The sequence below is a fragment of the Rhea pennata genome, chromosome 2, assembly GCF_028389875.1.
Source record: "Rhea pennata isolate bPtePen1 chromosome 2, bPtePen1.pri, whole genome shotgun sequence".
NCBI lineage: Eukaryota > Metazoa > Chordata > Aves > Rheiformes > Rheidae > Rhea > Rhea pennata.
In genome coordinates, this window is record NC_084664.1 from 123,001,963 (window position 1) to 123,019,934 (window position 17,972).

The window sequence follows — 17,972 nt, forward strand, 5'->3', positions numbered from 1 at the left end:
TCCTGAAGAGTGTGACAGTTATTGGTTTAACAGAAATGGAATTTTTTTTACAAAAGTTAATGTAGTAGAGGGAAGATTTGAAATAGAGGCAAAGATTTGAAAAATTTACAGCTTAAATACGAGGGGACAGCATGTGTGACAGGCAGGATGGTGAATTTGGGAACAGGTTCATCAGGATTACCAACTGAAGGAGAAGTTTGGGTTTTTTTTTGTTTGTTTGGTTGGTTGATTGGTTGGTTTTTTCCTTCTGAATGCATTGCTGTTCTGAAATCTCAGCTGCTTCACCTGTGAGACTGATGCAAGTCTTTTAATCTGGGCAATTCTGTTGGCTCTTGCTGAATGCTTATACTGTAGTCATATTCCTCAAATATATAAAGCTTAATCAAGGGTGAAAGACAGAAAAATGTAGGAGTGATGATCACTCGCAGAGGATAATATTAAACAATCAGCAGTGGAAATCCAAAATGACAGAGCAGTTAGATAGCAGCATACTGGTGTATGTTTTGAACACTATTCAAAGCATCTCTTTTTGACTGGATTGGGGTGGAGGGACCCACCTATCAGTCACTTCCATATTATGATAGAAGGAGCAAAAGCAGAGGAAAAAGAATCCTGTGGTATATTGAGATGTTATCCTAATTATCTGTTGAGTTAGATAAAGGACAAAGGAAAGTCTGATGCAAGTCATTACCTTCCTTTTCTGCTTTGACCTTTTCCTTTTTATGCTGCTAACTTTTCAAGTTTGGGTGCGGACATCCTAGATTGTATAGCATTTAATCTTTGACTTTTTCTTAGTATAAGGGGGAAGAGAGAAGTATTCACCCTTCACCTTTCAGATGATGTTTATTTTAATAAGCTGTATTTATGATTTTTCTTGCAGAGAAAAACAAACTGGAAAGAGAATACATGCTATTTTATTTCCTTCCTGGGCCGTTTTCTTGTAGGAATAAACTTTGGAACCAGCCTTGTGTTTTAGCTTTGCTCTTGTTAATACAGTTACTTTATTAGGAAATGACAGGTCTGACTTTAGTTTGAGTTATAATTGTTTGTATAGTTTTCAGTGCTGTAGCAATGACTATACGTAAAACACCAAGCTGTTTTCTTTCAAATACAAGCTTGATATTTTATTCACTTTAATGATAGTTAAGATCGTAATGGAGAATTTAGTGGATTTTGTTATAATTGGCAATTAATTTGATTAGTCCTGGATTCCAGGAGTAAAATTACAGTTTGGTAGTCTACAGTGCTAACACTGTTGTTCACCTCTTCTTTAGGTGGATTGTAGACATGGAAGGTGCTCCAGGAACACTTTATGAAGGGGAGAAGTTTCAGCTTCTATTTAAATTCAGTAGTCGGTATCCTTTTGATTCACCTCAGGTAACTGCTTGCTTACTTCCTTCCTACTTTTAGTTTATAGCTGCATGACACATGCTAACTGTTAACATTGTCCACACATATCCTAATGTAAGGCATAGTAGCTTTGGTTTGTATTAAACATATTGTGCAAGTGAAATTTCTTTTAAAAATGACTCTTCTATGTAATAGAGTGACTACTGCAGTCACTTAGTTTCACAGGAGAAGAAAAAGCAGAGTAACTTGAGGGTTGTTTCTTTTCCCTTTTTGAGAGGCACAGAGTATCTATCTATCTATCTATATATAGATACACACGCACACACACACACACACACACACACATATTAAAGAGCAACACAGAGGAAAGTAGGAAGGTAGGAAGGTTCTCCTTTACTGGGATATAGGAGCAGAGTAAACAATAAACTGCTTCTTTGTCTGCTCTTCTTTTTACTTCCAGCTTTATTTTTTTTAAAGGCTCTCTTGCATTGTACCTGCTGTGTTAGTACAGCTGGGGAAATATTATGACCCTAGTAGGGATTCTCAGAAATGTGTGGCATCTTATGAGAGGCCTGCAACTCTAGTGGTTAGAATTAAGGTGAAAGCTGCTATGTTGTTTTAATGACAACATCAGAAGAGCTGAGGGGCAGCATTACTCTTGGGCTGCAGAATGAGCTCTGCACATCCTTCCATCTACCTGAGGGGAATGTTCCAAAACATTTCTTGTAAGGGAAAAATAGTGTTCAGCTATCACTCATCCACCCCACTGAAAAGGGAAAAAGAAAAGCAAGGATGCTTAAGTCTTTTTCCTGTCTGTTTTTTACCTTTCAGTTCAAAGTTCCAAGAGGGAGAGTTAGACATCTCTATGATGCTTTTTTTTTACTGCTGTTGAAACCCATGCAAAGGACCATGAAAGATATAACCATAAATATACGGTATCTTTAGGCAGCATGGTAAAAACTAGAATGCTGACTTTTTAGTCTTAGGTTTGTAAGAAACAAACTGGCACGTGTGTATCTACACCTATCAGATTTGCAGTGAACTAGTCAAAGGTGATCCACAAGAGAGTAGCCATTTTCATTTGGTTCCAAGTAGGTACTGTTTGTACTCCTCACCCTGTGTGTGTGTGTGTGTGTGTGTGTGTGTGTGTGTGTCTGTGTGCAATTTATTGTAAAGCAGCAAACTAGATCCAGTACATATGCACTATTTTTTTTTAGTACAGAAAACAGCTAAATATTTAATCCTGGATATTGGATTGTTGTAGATAATTAGAATTTCCATTGTGAAAATGGTGCTGTGGAGTGAGTTAATTTCTTATTGCGACTCCTGGATTATAATTCTCTCTTCCCCAAAGCTACCTACTGTGAATTGAGAGTTTAAACTTCCACTGCTTAATCACTTGGTTGTTTTCTGCCTTAAATGTATGTTGTCTGTCACAATGTGCATGCTTTTGCTTATTTAGTATGCCTAGTTCTTGCTTTCTGGTAAAGAGGAGACATTAGTTTGAATGGAAATACAGTACTGGATTATGAAGGTAAGATATTTCAGTGCTTAAGAAATACCAGTAGAAGACCTCTAAAGTCCAAGGTAACATGATAGATGATCATTCTGTATCCTATTCTTCCTCTGCCGTGGCAGACTGTATGTGCCATTTAGCAAGTAAGTTAGGCTCTTTCATCTCAGTTCCCCATATGATTGTGGTGATGCTTCCCTCTTCTAGTCAGTGTATGTGCACGTGTATGTCTTTGTTACACACACAAACACACACACACACAAAAAATAGGAGGCTGCTTAAAATGCTGCTGGATGGTAGTGAGTTGTAGAGGTTTACTATGTCATTGCATAAAAGAAGGCAGTAGTTATGTTGGATAAGGAGCTCAGGAGGCTAATGTCTGCTGTGAGGTTCTCTTTTACTGTGTTTCCACTGATCATGAGTCAACTATGTGTTTTACAACAACTTGTTGTATGAGCAGTAATTGTCAGAATCACTTTTCTAACCTTATTTTGACTGTGGTATTGTCTTTTTAATAGGAGTTAAAGTTCTAAGCACTGTTCTTTTAGTATTACCCCACGACAAGTAACATCATATTTCATATATGATCTAAAAATATTTCCTATGTGATATCATACTGTGGCTGTTCAAGTACTGCATTCTATAGTTAATAGGTTTAGTGCATTTAAGTCTTCATGCTGGAACCTGCATGGGTCATATAGACCTTCATTTCTGTTGGGTCTGTGCCTATAGAAATATTTGTTTGTCGATTTCATTGTTTCCTGGTGTATGAAATCATTCGATTGTGTGGCATATTAAGTCTTTCAAATTCAGCATCTCAGGTAGGCAGCTTTATTCTGAAGGACACAAAAGACTGAGCCTGTGAGATTTAAAAAATTTAGTTTGATGTCCTTACACTACTATTATAATTGTGAATTTACCTTTGCAGTTTTCTATGCTGTACTGCTGTTCATTAAAAAGAACTACATTTACCCACTTACTGTACTTTATCAACAGCAGTTGTTTAGGCTTACATTCTTTTATTTTACATTTTAATTACGTTCTTGCAAAAACGAATGTAATGTGGTGAAACAGGCAGAATCTACTTTCATCTTACTGTTTGCTCAAAAGCAATAGAGGCTTATTGAACAATTCTTTCACAATCCTTTACAATCTTCTTTATGTTGACAATAAATTACAATTACATTTATTTAATTTTTCTTTTAGGTCATGTTTACTGGTGACAATATTCCTGTTCATCCTCATGTTTATAGCAATGGTCATATCTGTTTATCCATTCTAACAGAAGACTGGTCTCCAGCGCTCTCAGTGCAATCTGTTTGTCTTAGCATTATTAGCATGCTTTCCAGCTGCAAAGAAAAGGTATGGGTATTTTTTTGTTTTTGATTTTAGAATTGTCCAAGTAAAATAAAGTTAGCTAGTTAACTTTAAAATTTGAGAGACAAAACCTTACTTTGCAAAATAGACAACCTACTATATATATGTTTCAACCACTGAAAAAAATACTAAGCTAGAACTGCAAAATGAACAGTGCAGTAATTCATAACTGTTTTCATGGTAATCTGCTTATATATTGTTGCTGGAAAAGAGGCATGAATAGAACCATTCTAATTGTACTAATTACAAAGTTAAATTGTGTCTTAGGACAATTCCTTATAAACTGATACAGACTGTAAAGACAGTGCAAGATGACTGTATTGAAATGTATATTTTGCATAGTGTAGATACTTGTCTGTATTAGAGTATTGTATTGGAATTAGTACAACTGCAGAACCTCTAGCAGTTAGTTATTTCATTCATTTTTATCACTTTTTATTGCAGGAAAGTAAATTGTGCTAAGCTGTATTTTTAGTCATAAACTTGTGGAACTGGTACCTTAGACTTTTTTTTTTTTTTTTTTTTTTTTGGGTAAAGATTCTATCATTTTACTGCTGCCTTTGGAGTGAAATTACACTGGAAGCTAGATTTGGTCAGAGCTCTCATACATCCATGCTATCCAAACATGCCTATTTATATCACATCCCAATCCTAATCATGTCTATGTGATAGAAAATAGCCTGAAATTGCTTTGTACTGTATCCTGTGACTTTGGTTTTGCACCATGATAACAGTGTACCTTAGAATTATTATGAAAACAAATATTTGATATAGTAGATGATTATATTAGCACAGTTCTTTTTTTTTTTTAAGGTACTCCAAGGTCTCTATGGGAGACTTATGAATGTGAATTGCAGTCTAACTGTATCATATTAGAGCCAAACTGCAGAGGAATTTCATTTGGTTCATTTAAAATAGCTGTTGTTCCTTTTTATTTTGTTTTTTTTTCTTTTTCTCTTCTGTCCCTGCCAAACCTCCACTTGGAATTTTTACTGAATTTGTGCTTGAAGTATCTCAACTAAAAATTTTGTTACCAGAATTCTTGAGAGATCCTTTCTTGACCCAAGCCTAGCACTGTCTGTTGTCTTACTTTCATTGCTTTCATGTGACAGCTTTTCATGAGCTTATTCGAATAGTTCATGTATTACAATATGAGGATTGTTTGATTATTTGTAGGTGTTTTTTTTGTTGCAGAGGCGACCTCCAGATAATTCATTTTATGTAAGAACATGTAACAAGAATCCAAAGAAAACAAAATGGTGGTATCATGGTAAGTATTTAACTAGAACCAGGAATTTTGGAGTGTTTTTTGTCTCTCTCTTTTTTTTTTTTTTTTTTTTTTTTTTTTAGGCTGAAGACAATTAAAACATAAAGTAATAGGATAAGTGTTTTCAAAGCCTTAAACTGTTAATTTCAAAAAAACAAAACAAAACACCCTATTTCTGAGATATGCTATGGTGATTTTTTTACATCACTTTAATTGCTGTGTGAAATTTGAACAGCATAAGGTTATATGAGTTTTAAACTGTAGGACATGATTTGAATAGGAGTTCCAGTGAATTTTATCAGTCCTTGACAGGTCTTAAAGTTGGTTCTGGGGAAAGTACTTAGTGAAACCAGATTTCTGTGACCAGTTTATTGTAACTCTAAAACCAGATTCTTTTTCTTATTGTTGGCAATGCTTTAAGAGCTCACACTGCAATTAAAATACCCCTATATATTTATAAACAGCTATGTTTTTAATAGATTTCAACGATTCCACAGAACTTATAATCTGGGACAATCAGCTAACTTAAAGGTCTTAGGAACTAATAATCAATAGTATAGCAATCTGATTCTACATGTACATGATAAAATGCTAAATTACTAAGTGTAGTATTGCAGTCTTTGCAGTGTAGTGCTTTTTCTTGCCATGTGCTTCCTGTCCAACTTTATACTGTTTTTTGTTTTTGTTTTTTCCCCCTTCTGCCTTAACATTTGTTGTCCTCTTCCCAGAGCTAGGCTTGGCTGTATGTGCTTGGCTTATCCAGTCCAGCAGTGAGGAGGGAAAGGAGTAGAGATGAACTATGCTTTCTGTCTGTCTTTTGTCTTTGGCCAATACTTTCTTTGCTCTCCCTAGAAAAATACTGTACAAATGGTTGTTACAGGAGACTCTTGGATCTTTCAGGAAGGGATGGTTAGAGCAGGAAATACTGTGTGCTAGGATAGTGCAGAAGGAGCAGGTTCCATAAATATTGTTCACTGAAGCCTTCATCATAGATGTCCTCTTTATTTATTTGTTTATTTATTTATTTATTTATTTTTTGCCTACCTCCCCACCCCACGACTGGTTGTCTTTCATGTGAAATGAGATCAAATATTTGATATTGTGGGTGTCCACAAATGGAGAGGCAAACGCCAAAGCCTTCACCCTTACGTTCATAAAAGCCTGTGGGTGCTTTATCTTAAAAGTTTGATAGTTTCATAATACTTATTGGCATTTTATGAGGCTTTTTTGATTGATGGTAATGCAGTAAAATGAACTGTTTATCATAGTGTAATATCACAATAGTCTCTCAAAAAACAGTTGACTTTAATCACAGCATCGGAGTGCTTATATCATGGCATTGGGAAGTATCTTAAGACTGCTGATCATGTGGCTACACATTTTGTTGTTTTCAAATTTTTTTTGAAAAAATAACAACGCTATTGTCCAAAAGACTTAATAGTCTAGGTTATTCAGCTTCATTAAATTCTGTAGTAAATGCTTTCTTTTTTTTTTTCCTGCTTCCTTTTGTAATGTGTATGGTGCTTCTCCATTTCTCCTCTTGCTTTCTCTTCTTTGGCAGCTTCTGGATAATTTGGTTGACTCTCTTATTTTCTCTTGTTAGTTATTTTTAAAGAGAACCAGCTGAAGTTTCATTTATTAGCTTTATCTTGCAATTCAAATATATTCTGTTTACTTTGAATCTATAGAAGGTCTCCTTTTGATTCAGGATTGAAGTCTGTCAAGGAGAACAGTCTGCAACATTGCTTTTATTTCTTATTTGTGATATTCAATTAGAGTTAAACAAGCAAATCACCAAATGAATATGAAAAGATATGTGGTTCTACTCTGAAAGTTGCTATATAAATCAAACTTCTTATAGTCTGAACAATTATTTTTTCAGACACAAGTGATTGAATTATTTCAAAATAATTACACAATGACTGTTTTATGAGGGTCAGAAAATGGAATACCCCCAAAGCCAACTTAACGTTCTGACAAGAAAAAACAAGTTGGTTCATTTAAATAACTCATACTATTTTGCTCCAGAATACTTCTGTCTTTTAACTTCCTTTTTAATTGCTAATTACAAAATAGATCACCTTTAAAATTTGAACGCACTTCTTTATCCCTTCTCCCTCATTAAATTCTTTTTAAAAAATAATAATAAAAATTAAAAAAAGCCCCTTGGTATCAGTTGGATGAAAAACTTTTTATAAGGCTTAAAGGTTTTTATCTCAAATTTTGTGCACCCTTTTTCCTTTTCTCAGTTACAAGTAATTTGCTTCTCTTTTGTGGCTCTGTGACAAAGCTGCCAAGGGAGGATCTTTACATTTTCAAAAGTTTTCCTAATTGGTGTGAAGAAATGTTGAACGGCACCAAGATGGGAAATATACCTTGACTGTTAATTTTAACACCCTCTTTCTGGACAACAACAGTCTTCAACCTTTAGGTATACCTGAATGGACTTACAGGCCCTTGAAAAAGGTGATTGTGTCATCTTAATTTCCTGCTGCTCTTTCCATTGGAGGGCCACACATCTAACCGTGTGGTCGAACCACTTAGAGCTAGATAAATTAGGAAGAGAAAAACAAAACATCAACTAAGAAAAAAGAAGGACCAGGGGTAACCACAGAGTGAACTAGGTGCCAATACTGGTACAGGAATATGTGGAGGAAGAGGCAGGGTGGTACTGCTGCTTCTGCTGTTAGCTAGTCTTTGGACTGCCTGAGCTGTAATGTGAAATTTTATCCTCACATTCTGTTAAGAAGTTTGTGGTTTCTCATTTTGAAAAGAATGAAGGAAGATTGTCATCGTTTCTATCGTGTGCCTCTGAAGGATATTTTCTTTTCCAGGAGGTGCCTGGAGCTTACTTCACTGGGAGCAAATAATGCATGATTGGGCATTGATGTTCAAACAAACCAATACAGACACAGAGGGACACAGTGGCTCTTAGAGATACTCTGACATGTAAACGTGCCTCTCTCTGTTTAGTTTATTAGAGCTTTTAATATCTTACTTCCTCCTTGCCCAGCATAACAACTTATTCCATAAGTAGAAGAATTATGAAGCCTTGTTTGGTACAAATTGCTGTCCTCTCAAACCCTGTTGCAAAACGCTTTCTCTAACTCATGCTGCCTTCAACAGCTAGAAATATTTGTAGATTCTCTCCCCTATCCAACATCTGCTTTAACTGTACATTAAATTTCACACTGCCAATCTCAGAGTCAGTCCTGTCAAAGATGCAGGAGGATTTTTCCCCTTGAAGGGGGCATCCAGGCTGAAGCTTTGTTCCATAAGATTGTTGCTTGTTCTTTGTGGTGCTGTCAAGTGATAATTTCTGTGAAAGAAGGAGGCACTAGTTCGCTTTTCCCCTCAGCCCCTCATGAGCTCTCTTTTTCATGTAATGGTGCAGAGGACGTAATGGTTTCCAGTGAAAATGTAGAACTGTTCTCTGCTTCTTAATATATACTTGAAATCCATCTGTTGATGAGGCTACATCTCTGGTGTGCAAGGTCACAAGTAAGTGCATTAAAAATAGACAGTGAATTTGCTTTGTGTTAACAAGCTTAACTTTTACTGAAGGACAGTTGTACTATACTGAAGCAATAAAGTTGCACTGCAAGTTTGGAGGATTTTTCTTCCCTTTACAAGCTGTTATCAGATACAATTGCACTGTAGGTTGATGTTTGGAAAAGAAACTTTAAAAGGGAAAGCTTTCACAAATGTATTTCTTTAATATTTTTATATCTTATATATTTTTATATCTTTAGTATCAAGCATAATGCAAAAAAATGACATAGAATGTCTTTTCTATAATGTGTTCTATCCAGTCATAGTATCTAAAATTTAGTGAATGTAAACTATTTTTACATTTAAGATTTTAGGATTACCAGAGCAAGATATTACATAATACAATGTCAGCTGCAGTTTGTGTTTATTCTTGAAGTGCATAGTGTATATAAAGGGCTGAGAATGGAAACGTGAGAAGCCCACTTTGCAAAATCTTCGATTGCTGTATATCCCTTATAAAAGGATGTATTAATTTGAAAAATCTTTAAACTGATGTGCACATGCATTACTTCATGGGACAAAATGTTAAGCATATTTGGGATTTCATTTTCCTAAAGAATGGTTTTCTAAAAAGCAGTGTGAAAGTATTGTCCTTTTAATGGAAAAATTGCTAATAATGATATGTTAGGGGTGTGCGTTTATATAAATTTTGAAAGTTTTGTTTGTTTTTTTTCCTGAGTCGTTATTGAACAAAACCCCAACATTATTCAGTTGGTATGTTTCCACTGCATGCTAATCTCTATGCTAGAAACTGTTTAGCGCCTTAGTAGTTTGGGCTTAGAATGTTTATATGTTTTCCATAAATACTTTTTTTTATTTTAAAGATGACACATGTTGATGCCACCATTTTGTGATCCTCGTAGCAGAAGATAGTCCTACTGAGAAAAATGAGCACTTTGATCATTCAGTCTTTGAACTTTAACCTTTGACTGGAAGTGACCTATAGGCAATGAAGACTACTTCCTTTGACTGCATTTTTACTAGTGTGCATTCTGGGCGCATGTTGATCGCTGGTTCAGTCCATGCAACTGACATGCTTTTATTAGTCATACAGTATTAATGCAGGTGTCCAGAAATGTCAGAATAATTCCATTATTTTTATTTTAAGCTTTTGGAAGAATTCCAGGTCTTCATATATTGTGCAATAACACTGAGCTCCTTGACGGTTTTGGTGCATCCATTGCCGGCAATGGACATTGTACCAGGGAAAATTTTTGCTCCTGCCACAAAAAGATTGCATGACAGAGCTTAGGAAAGTTTCCGATATATTTGGATTATAAGCAAGGGATCCACCATTACCTTAAAAGCCACCCCATTCTTTTATATTTGGATTCTATGCACTGTGATCACAAAACTAGCAGCATGAGTAAACATGCTTAGCTGAAGGACTGTAATAAGATCATTGCATATGTATTAAATTGTTTATCTGCTGTCAAATTGTTTTGACATTGAAGGTTTTCAAGTGACAGTGGCAGAGAGGTACAATGTTATCCCTATGGTGAAATAAAACTACTTTTTTGTATATAGTTATTCATATCTCTGAAGCAAAGGTATGAGTAATTTAGGGTATGAGTGATTTAATCAAGAATTTATTTTGGAGATAAGAGAGGATGGCAGTGATATAACTGAACTTGCTGCAGTCCACAATTGGGCTTGTAATTTGTACTTTAGAGCTTTTTTTCCAAATAGATTGCACACTGTTATTTCCTGCTAGCCATCAGCATGAGCCCTATTGCCTACATCAATATTTCATTTATTTATGTGTTTGAAAGCAATCCATATAACATTTTTTGTTTGCATTCACTGTTTCTTTTGTTGTTGTATGTCATGTTTGAATGTTACAAAACAATATTTTGATTGAAAAGCTTTGTCAGAAGATATTTTCATGTAAATTATTTCTTTACCTTGTAAGCATCATCTTGTCTTTTAATCCTGTACTATATAAAAAAAATACATTTTTGACAGAGGCTTAATGTTTTGACAAAAAAGTGTGGACCTTTTTATTTAAGTTTAGACTAAAGTATATTTTATTAACTTGCTTGTCCCTGGCAGCCATACCAATTTTCTTCAGGCTTCACCAAAAAGGAAAAAAAAAGAAAAAGAAAAAAAACAACAAAAAAAAAACTCCCGTAAAATCTGATTTCCATTTTTCTATGGAACAACAATTATTGAAATAATGGATAGTTGTTCTCACCATTCTGTAATATTTTGATACTGCAATTAGGTTGTCTTTTTAGAAAGCACTTTTATAAACTTAATACCTTTATGCATATGCAAAATTTCTATAACATTGCTTTTTTTTTTTCTTTTTTTTTTTCATTAACTGTTGCCTTATTGTTGCACTCAAAATCAAGTGGTCAAAACGTGAATGTTTAAATCAAGTAACTACTTGATTAAAGAAAAAAAGTCAACCCAGAATGAATAACTACAATAACAAAAAAAAAAAAAAAATTGGCTGAAAATATTGAAGAATTTTTTACTGCTGTATAGTAACTGACAAATTTTGTAGTCTTGTACATACTTCTCTATTAATGTTTAAAACATATTTTAAAGTATAGATGTTTAACTCAGGGTGGATAAAATTCAAATGGATTTGCTTCAGAGAAGTGTTTTGTACAGCAACTGAATTATGGATATTACCAGTGAAGTGAGGCTACTATATACTTCAGGAACTGCTATCTTTTTTTCTACTATATTGAAAAATTTCTTGGCCTTTAAAACTCAATGGTAACAATCTAGCTGTGGATATAAATTTGATGTGTATATATACTTTCACAATGAGCCTTTAAAACACAAAAGTTGGTTTATTTTAAGAGCCAAAAATAATCATTTTAAGCAAAGGAAATAGTTGTGCTTCTAACTTTTGTTTAGTAAAATTTTATTATTATAAGTTAATCAAATCAACTATTTTTTCAAATGTTTAATATGAAAGAGCAGTAATCTATCTGAATACTTAATCTGTATATTCATGTTAACTGCTCTGTGTTATTGATTGAATGGATTAACGCATCTTTGAAAATCTTATATATTTTCACACGGTTGGTTCACATAAAAGGTTTTATTAAACAGTCCATAGTAAAGAGACACTATTGTGACACAAGGTGATGTCTCTGAAGAGATAGTTGCATTACATTTTCAGATTCGTGTATCTTTTCATATGGTGGATTGCCATACTACGCTACGTGGTTTCAGAGAAGTTTTATGACATACTGTATGTATCTTGTCAAAGATAGGTGATGTAGTGGTAAGCATTCTACCTTCTATTGACTTACAGCTTTATATGGCCTATAGTGAAGTTAAGTAACTGAATTTATGCTGCTGTTTGCCCCCATCCATAATATACTTAAATCCAAAAAATGCAAGGTAGGTTAGAAGAGAATGTACATCTGGTCTTTAGTTTACAACAGAAATGTCCTCAGAATGACTTCATGATTCTTTTGCAGTTCTGCGGATAAGTTCACCTATGTAGAGGGTCAAGACAAAACCTATATACCACTCAAGACCTCAAAATAATGCTACTATTCTGACAATACTATGATGTCCCTAAATAAATAAATAAATTAGATGAAGGTGGTGCCATCCTTCCCTTAGAGTGACCCTGTGTATGAAACTTTCATCACTTCAAGTTTCTTATGTGAAGTGGTTACAAAATTGGCTTGAAATGATCCTTGCTTTTCTTTTGTGTCAATGCTCATGTTGTTAAGCACTGTTTTGTGTTTAGTGTCTTTATACTATACACAATAAATTCTTGTTTTAAAATAGATTATTACCCTTGAATGGAAATACGTGTGGACCTTTTCATGGTGGAGTGCAGAAGCATTGTTCTTTACATTCAGCTACTCTGAGACAAAGCTATCAGTAATTCCAAAATGATGTGATGGATATCAAGGGAAGAATTTGCACAATACTGAGGTGTTTCCTCTTTTCTTCTCCAGAGGATATCTGTTGTAACAGCTGAAGCAAATAGTTCCATAAAAAATCACTAAACTTATAGCATCAACAAGATCCACTGAATCATCAAGTAGCACTGTAAGACTACTTTTCATCTCATAGATGCTTGAATAAATTCCTCGTCAAATGGCAAAGAATCACGATAAGTGCTTTAAATGCTGAATGGGAGTTTTATATGCAGGCTTTTCTGTTTGCTCACAGTGGTGGAATAGAGATTCTTTGTAAGCGTATGTCAGGATTGTTAAATGAGATTTCTACTGCCTCATATCAGTAATTCCTTTCAGTCTTGCACATTTTTCTTCAGAAAATGATGATTTATGTTTCAGAAAAAATAAGGCACATTCTTGATACCTAAAAAAATATTTTTGTGAAAACATGTTTTTAAATTCATGGATCATTTTTTCTGGGTGTTTGAGTTTTAGTTATTACTTCATTTGAAAGTCTGGCAAAACATAATTTATATCTAAGATTATAAATTTGAGACGAGAATAAAATTCCTATGCCTGTAATTTTTGAAGAACAGATTAGACAAATGGCTGTCAGGAAAAAGGTAGATATAATTAACAATAAGACCTCTCAGTCCTGATTTTGCTGATTTTTGTTGTATGTAAATGTTTATTAAAATGACTGAAGTTTAAAAAACAGAGCAAAAAAACCTGTGGAACTCATGTTTCTTAAACCACGTCCTGTTGGTATTGAAAGCTTTATTATAGTGCAGCTACATAATACCTAGCTTTGGGGGGAAGCTTGTATAGTTTGTCTCCTGCAGTAAAGTAATTCAGTGTAATGTTGTGCTGCACGTTTACAGTAAAGCTCTATAAATCCTGCTCATTCTAACAAATCAGGTTAACAAACTTTTTTTAAAAAATAGGTATTTAATCCAGACCAGTCTATCCAGCTTGGATTTGCTTTCAAAAAGCAGTCGTCTCGGGACTTTTGAGAATGCTGTGATGCATAATGGAAGTTAGGCTGACTTGGTGATATTCCATCTCCAGCTGCAGCTACATAGAAGGGTGGGAAGAGAGACCAGACTTGGTTTGTATGCAGATAATTGTTGGCCTACTGTTTTCCGGACTTCTACAAACACTTCAACCTAAGCAAAATGGAAAGAGTGAAAGTATTGTGAGCCTTCTTTTACTAATTAAAGTTTAATTCAGAAGTACAAACTCCTAAATATTTAGCCATTGCTATTATTTAATTTTAATGCTAATAGCAATGCTGGAAATTTTTGTTCACTTGCCATGTTTTCCCTCCAGATTTTAAATACTTTTAAAAGTGGCATTTGCTAGTGTTTGAGGTTTTTCTTAGCCGTTGATTAAAATTCAGAAAGCCCCTCTGTAGCTATGAAAGGTGAGAGGTTTTTTAAGTTACAAAGCAAGAACAGATTTAGTAATTTTGTAGTTCAGAAATAATCACTGTCACAAAAGTGGCTTCCTTAGAAACCCGTATGGATTTCATTCAGATAATTCCTTCATAAAAATCATAAATGCAAAACTGATGGATTGTAGAATGTAAGATACTACTGGAGTAGAGATCATGTTTGTATAAGTCTCAGTCCACAGTCTTTTTAGCATAAAGCTTAGAGGAATTCTGTAGCTCTTAAGGTATATGTTACCTTTTGAGGGCAGCAATAGTAGATTAAACTGTGTTTAAACCCCTTCAGTTTACATACATATTATCCACAAGTACAGTATTGCCGTTTTTCAGTGTCATTTTTCTTTTGGCTAGTGGAAGAGCTGCTTATAAGAGACTCCACTTTTCTGGAGCAGGAATCCAGTGAAGTGCTGGAAATCATCATGTTAGCCTTATTAACAAAGATGCCTATAACAATATGAAATCTTATAACACTGACTATTGCTGCTTCCTTATGCTCGGCCTGCTTCTGGTATTTAAAATTTTGGTGATAAGACCTTAAAGAAACTGTCCTGTTTTCAGCAGCTAGGAACCTATGCTGCTGGGAGTACTGTGGAGCTCTTTCTGGGCCAGTGTTAAATCTGTTTATATGAACATTCTGGGCCTTCTCTCTTCCCAGGGCTAAAATATCATCTGGATGGCGTTAATACGGTTCTCCAGAGCGTGGCAATAACATCCATAGAAATAAATGGAGCAGGGTTCTTGCCATTCAGAGTCTTGTCTTAGGTTGCCACTAAGAAAAGGAGGAAATTGGACGACTCCTCCTTTCTTTCCAGCCTCATGATTCACATTCCTACCTTGCATCTAGTTTTGCTGTTGGCATCTGCACCGAGATGATTCAGCTTGTTAAAAACCACTAGGAAACTGAATTCACAAGAAAAACATTAAAACTTTTTTTTCTGAATTAGCAAGTTCAATCAATTTGCTGTGTGATCCAGAGCTAGAGGAAATCAGGAGAATTGTGCAGCTGAGGACTGGGATGGGATAACTGAAACCTAATTCATATTTTTAGACTTTTCTGTATGATATAAAGTAGTAGAAAACTTGTTTAACACAGAAACACACAACCTGAGTTATGATCTATGAGAACCCTAAAAGCTGGGGGTCTGGACTGCCTATGTCAGTTTTGGCAGGGGATTCCTTTTCCATCCATTCTTTGTTTTTCACACTGATGTTCCAAAGTGATTTGTCACCTGTTATCTCTTCACTCAGGTGCCTTAGTCTTTTATGCCCAAGATTTCTTATTTTTGTTTTTCTGTTTTCTATTTTGTTTTCTAAATAGCAAGGCTGCTAGCATAATTTGTATATACAGGTGTTGTAGATATATTAGTGTGTTGTTTTAAAAATTTCTTTAGTAGTCTACTGACATGGATGAATTCAAGCATTGAGGAGGGCTCATGTTTGGGCTTGTAGGTGTCTCATCTCTTGATTCATAATTTGTACTTTTGCTTTTATTTCAGATATGGCTTTTAGAAAGGAAGTGCATCGTTGTCATTTTCAGGTGCTGTCAGGGCATCAGAACCAAGTTCTGAAGCTGTTTTTGTGATTCTGCCAAATAAATTGCAGTGTGAAAGGACATAAGACAGGTCTGCAGCTGTTGCTCTGAGCACGGTAGTTTAGTTCTTCTTGTATGAAAACTCCTGTAATTCCAGTGGAATTTGGTGCACAGTTCTGTGGACTAGAGATCATAGTTGGCCAACACTGCAGTTGGGATTCTGCGCCAATGGTGCAAGCAATTTCCTCTGAAGCTGAGTGTGGCGCACTCGCCAGATGTTTCTTGATGTTTCTGTATGTTGTTCTGGAATCCACTAATTCAGAGTTCTAGCTCACTGGATTAGCTAGAATTATCCGTCAATAAGGCTGAGGTGCCAAATGCTAAGAGGCGTTGTTAGCAGCTCATCAGATTTGTTTAAGCCTCAGAACGCTGGTAAATCCAAATAATGAATTCTGCATTTTTGAGTATTCCCTGTTCAACGATGGAGAAAATTCAGTGAATCTGCTATCTTCTGTCTTTCTTGAGGTTGTCTGCGTGAGTCCTGTCAGGTGTTCCTTTTGTAATATCTTGGTATGTTGAATCCTTATGGTACAGTTGGACCATTTTATGCAGAGACAAACTCTGTCCAAATTCTGACACTATGCTTAAGAAAGAAATTGTTCTTACTATGGGTGCTACGTCTGTCAAGGCTGACAGGGGTCGTTGTTTCATACTTTATTTCGTGTATCATTTTCCATAAGTACTTTGTAATATTTGGTGATTGATGATGAAGAAAAGTACAGAGGACCATTAGCTAAGGGACATTATGAAGCAACTAGTTCCTCCCCAAACAAACAAACAGCCAAAGAATTATCTGCCTTTGTTTCTTAAAGAAAATTGTCAAACATCTGATTTTTTTTTCTCTGTTAGAAAATTTGCATGTACCAGGATTGCAGCTGAGATACTTGGAGCAGAAAACTCCTGCTAAAATCCCATTCTGCTTTTACACTTTCTTTGGTGTAGTTAGGTGGTAAGGAATTGCAGACTCTTACAACACCTATAAATGAGAAGTAAATTCTTTCAAAGACTATAGTCTTTGATAATAGATAGGATACAGGATCTGTCCCTTTCTCAATGGAAATTTAGTTGGAAGTACTGTATTTGAAGGGAGAAACTGTAGCATTTAATAAGCTGGAAAGTTCAGGAGTTCTATATTAAGTATTTACCAGACCAAGATTGCCAGAATTAATGGAGTGTTGGTTTACAGATTCAGTGAAGCTGCTCAAGAACAGCAGTTATTTGCCAACAGGAATTCATTATGATACAAATCAAATGTTCTTGAGGTTACATATAAAGCCAAATGTGGTACAGTTGTCATCTAATACAGAAGAGACTTGAGATACAAGTCTTAGATACAGCTCTCTCAGGTTTATTTTAGATTTTGAAGAACAGGATGCTCTTTTGCACTTTGGTAGGAGGTTTCCAAGACGAAACCACGTTGTTTCACTCCTTCCTCTGAAGGTATTATTCAAAAGATGAATGGGATTAGTTTTATGTGAAAATCTGATGGTTTTGAACTCAGAATTTATTATTTTTACTGGGTTAATAAAAAGTGTGTTACAGACATCATTCTGACTGGCAGAGAAGGGTGAGCAGCTCTGGCTGCAGACTCTCATATTTGTTGCACAGATGCAGCAGCATCTCTCTTATTCTCCAAACTGCTCATATGTCTTCAGAAAACATTGGTGGGTGGCTATATTTCACATTCACAATATAGAACACACTTTTCTCTATTGGATATAGGCAATTTATTGAAGACAGTGCAATTAGTAGTAGTAAGAAAGTAGCAGTATAGGAAGCATGTCACTAGGTAAACAAGACACAAAGACTAAATTATCCAATCTCCAGATGTTTTAGAGTATATGTAGTCTGAATTACTCTTGACTTGCAACATGTTTCAAGTTTAAAGGGAAAAAAAATAAATGGAGAGCATCACCTTGCATTAATGTGCTTTATATCACACTGTTAGCTTTTTTGAGCTATAACTTCTTTTAATCTCTTATTTATCTGTGCAT

At 35.0% G+C, this 17,972-nt stretch overlaps 1 protein-coding gene across 1 annotated transcript in view; it reads left to right on the plus strand.

The window, feature by feature from the left end:
- UBE2W (ubiquitin conjugating enzyme E2 W) overlaps window positions 1-11,022 on the plus strand; it is a 33,126-nt gene extending 22,104 nt beyond the window's left edge. The window contains exons 3-6 of the mRNA XM_062570283.1: window positions 1,275-1,377; window positions 4,070-4,225; window positions 5,435-5,510; window positions 9,884-11,022. Coding sequence (XP_062426267.1) covers window positions 1,275-1,377; window positions 4,070-4,225; window positions 5,435-5,510; window positions 9,884-9,897 — 349 coding nt within the window. The 3' untranslated portion in view covers window positions 9,898-11,022. The remainder of the gene's footprint in view (window positions 1-1,274; window positions 1,378-4,069; window positions 4,226-5,434; window positions 5,511-9,883) is intronic.
- The last annotated feature ends 6,950 nt before the right edge of the window (window positions 11,023-17,972 follow it).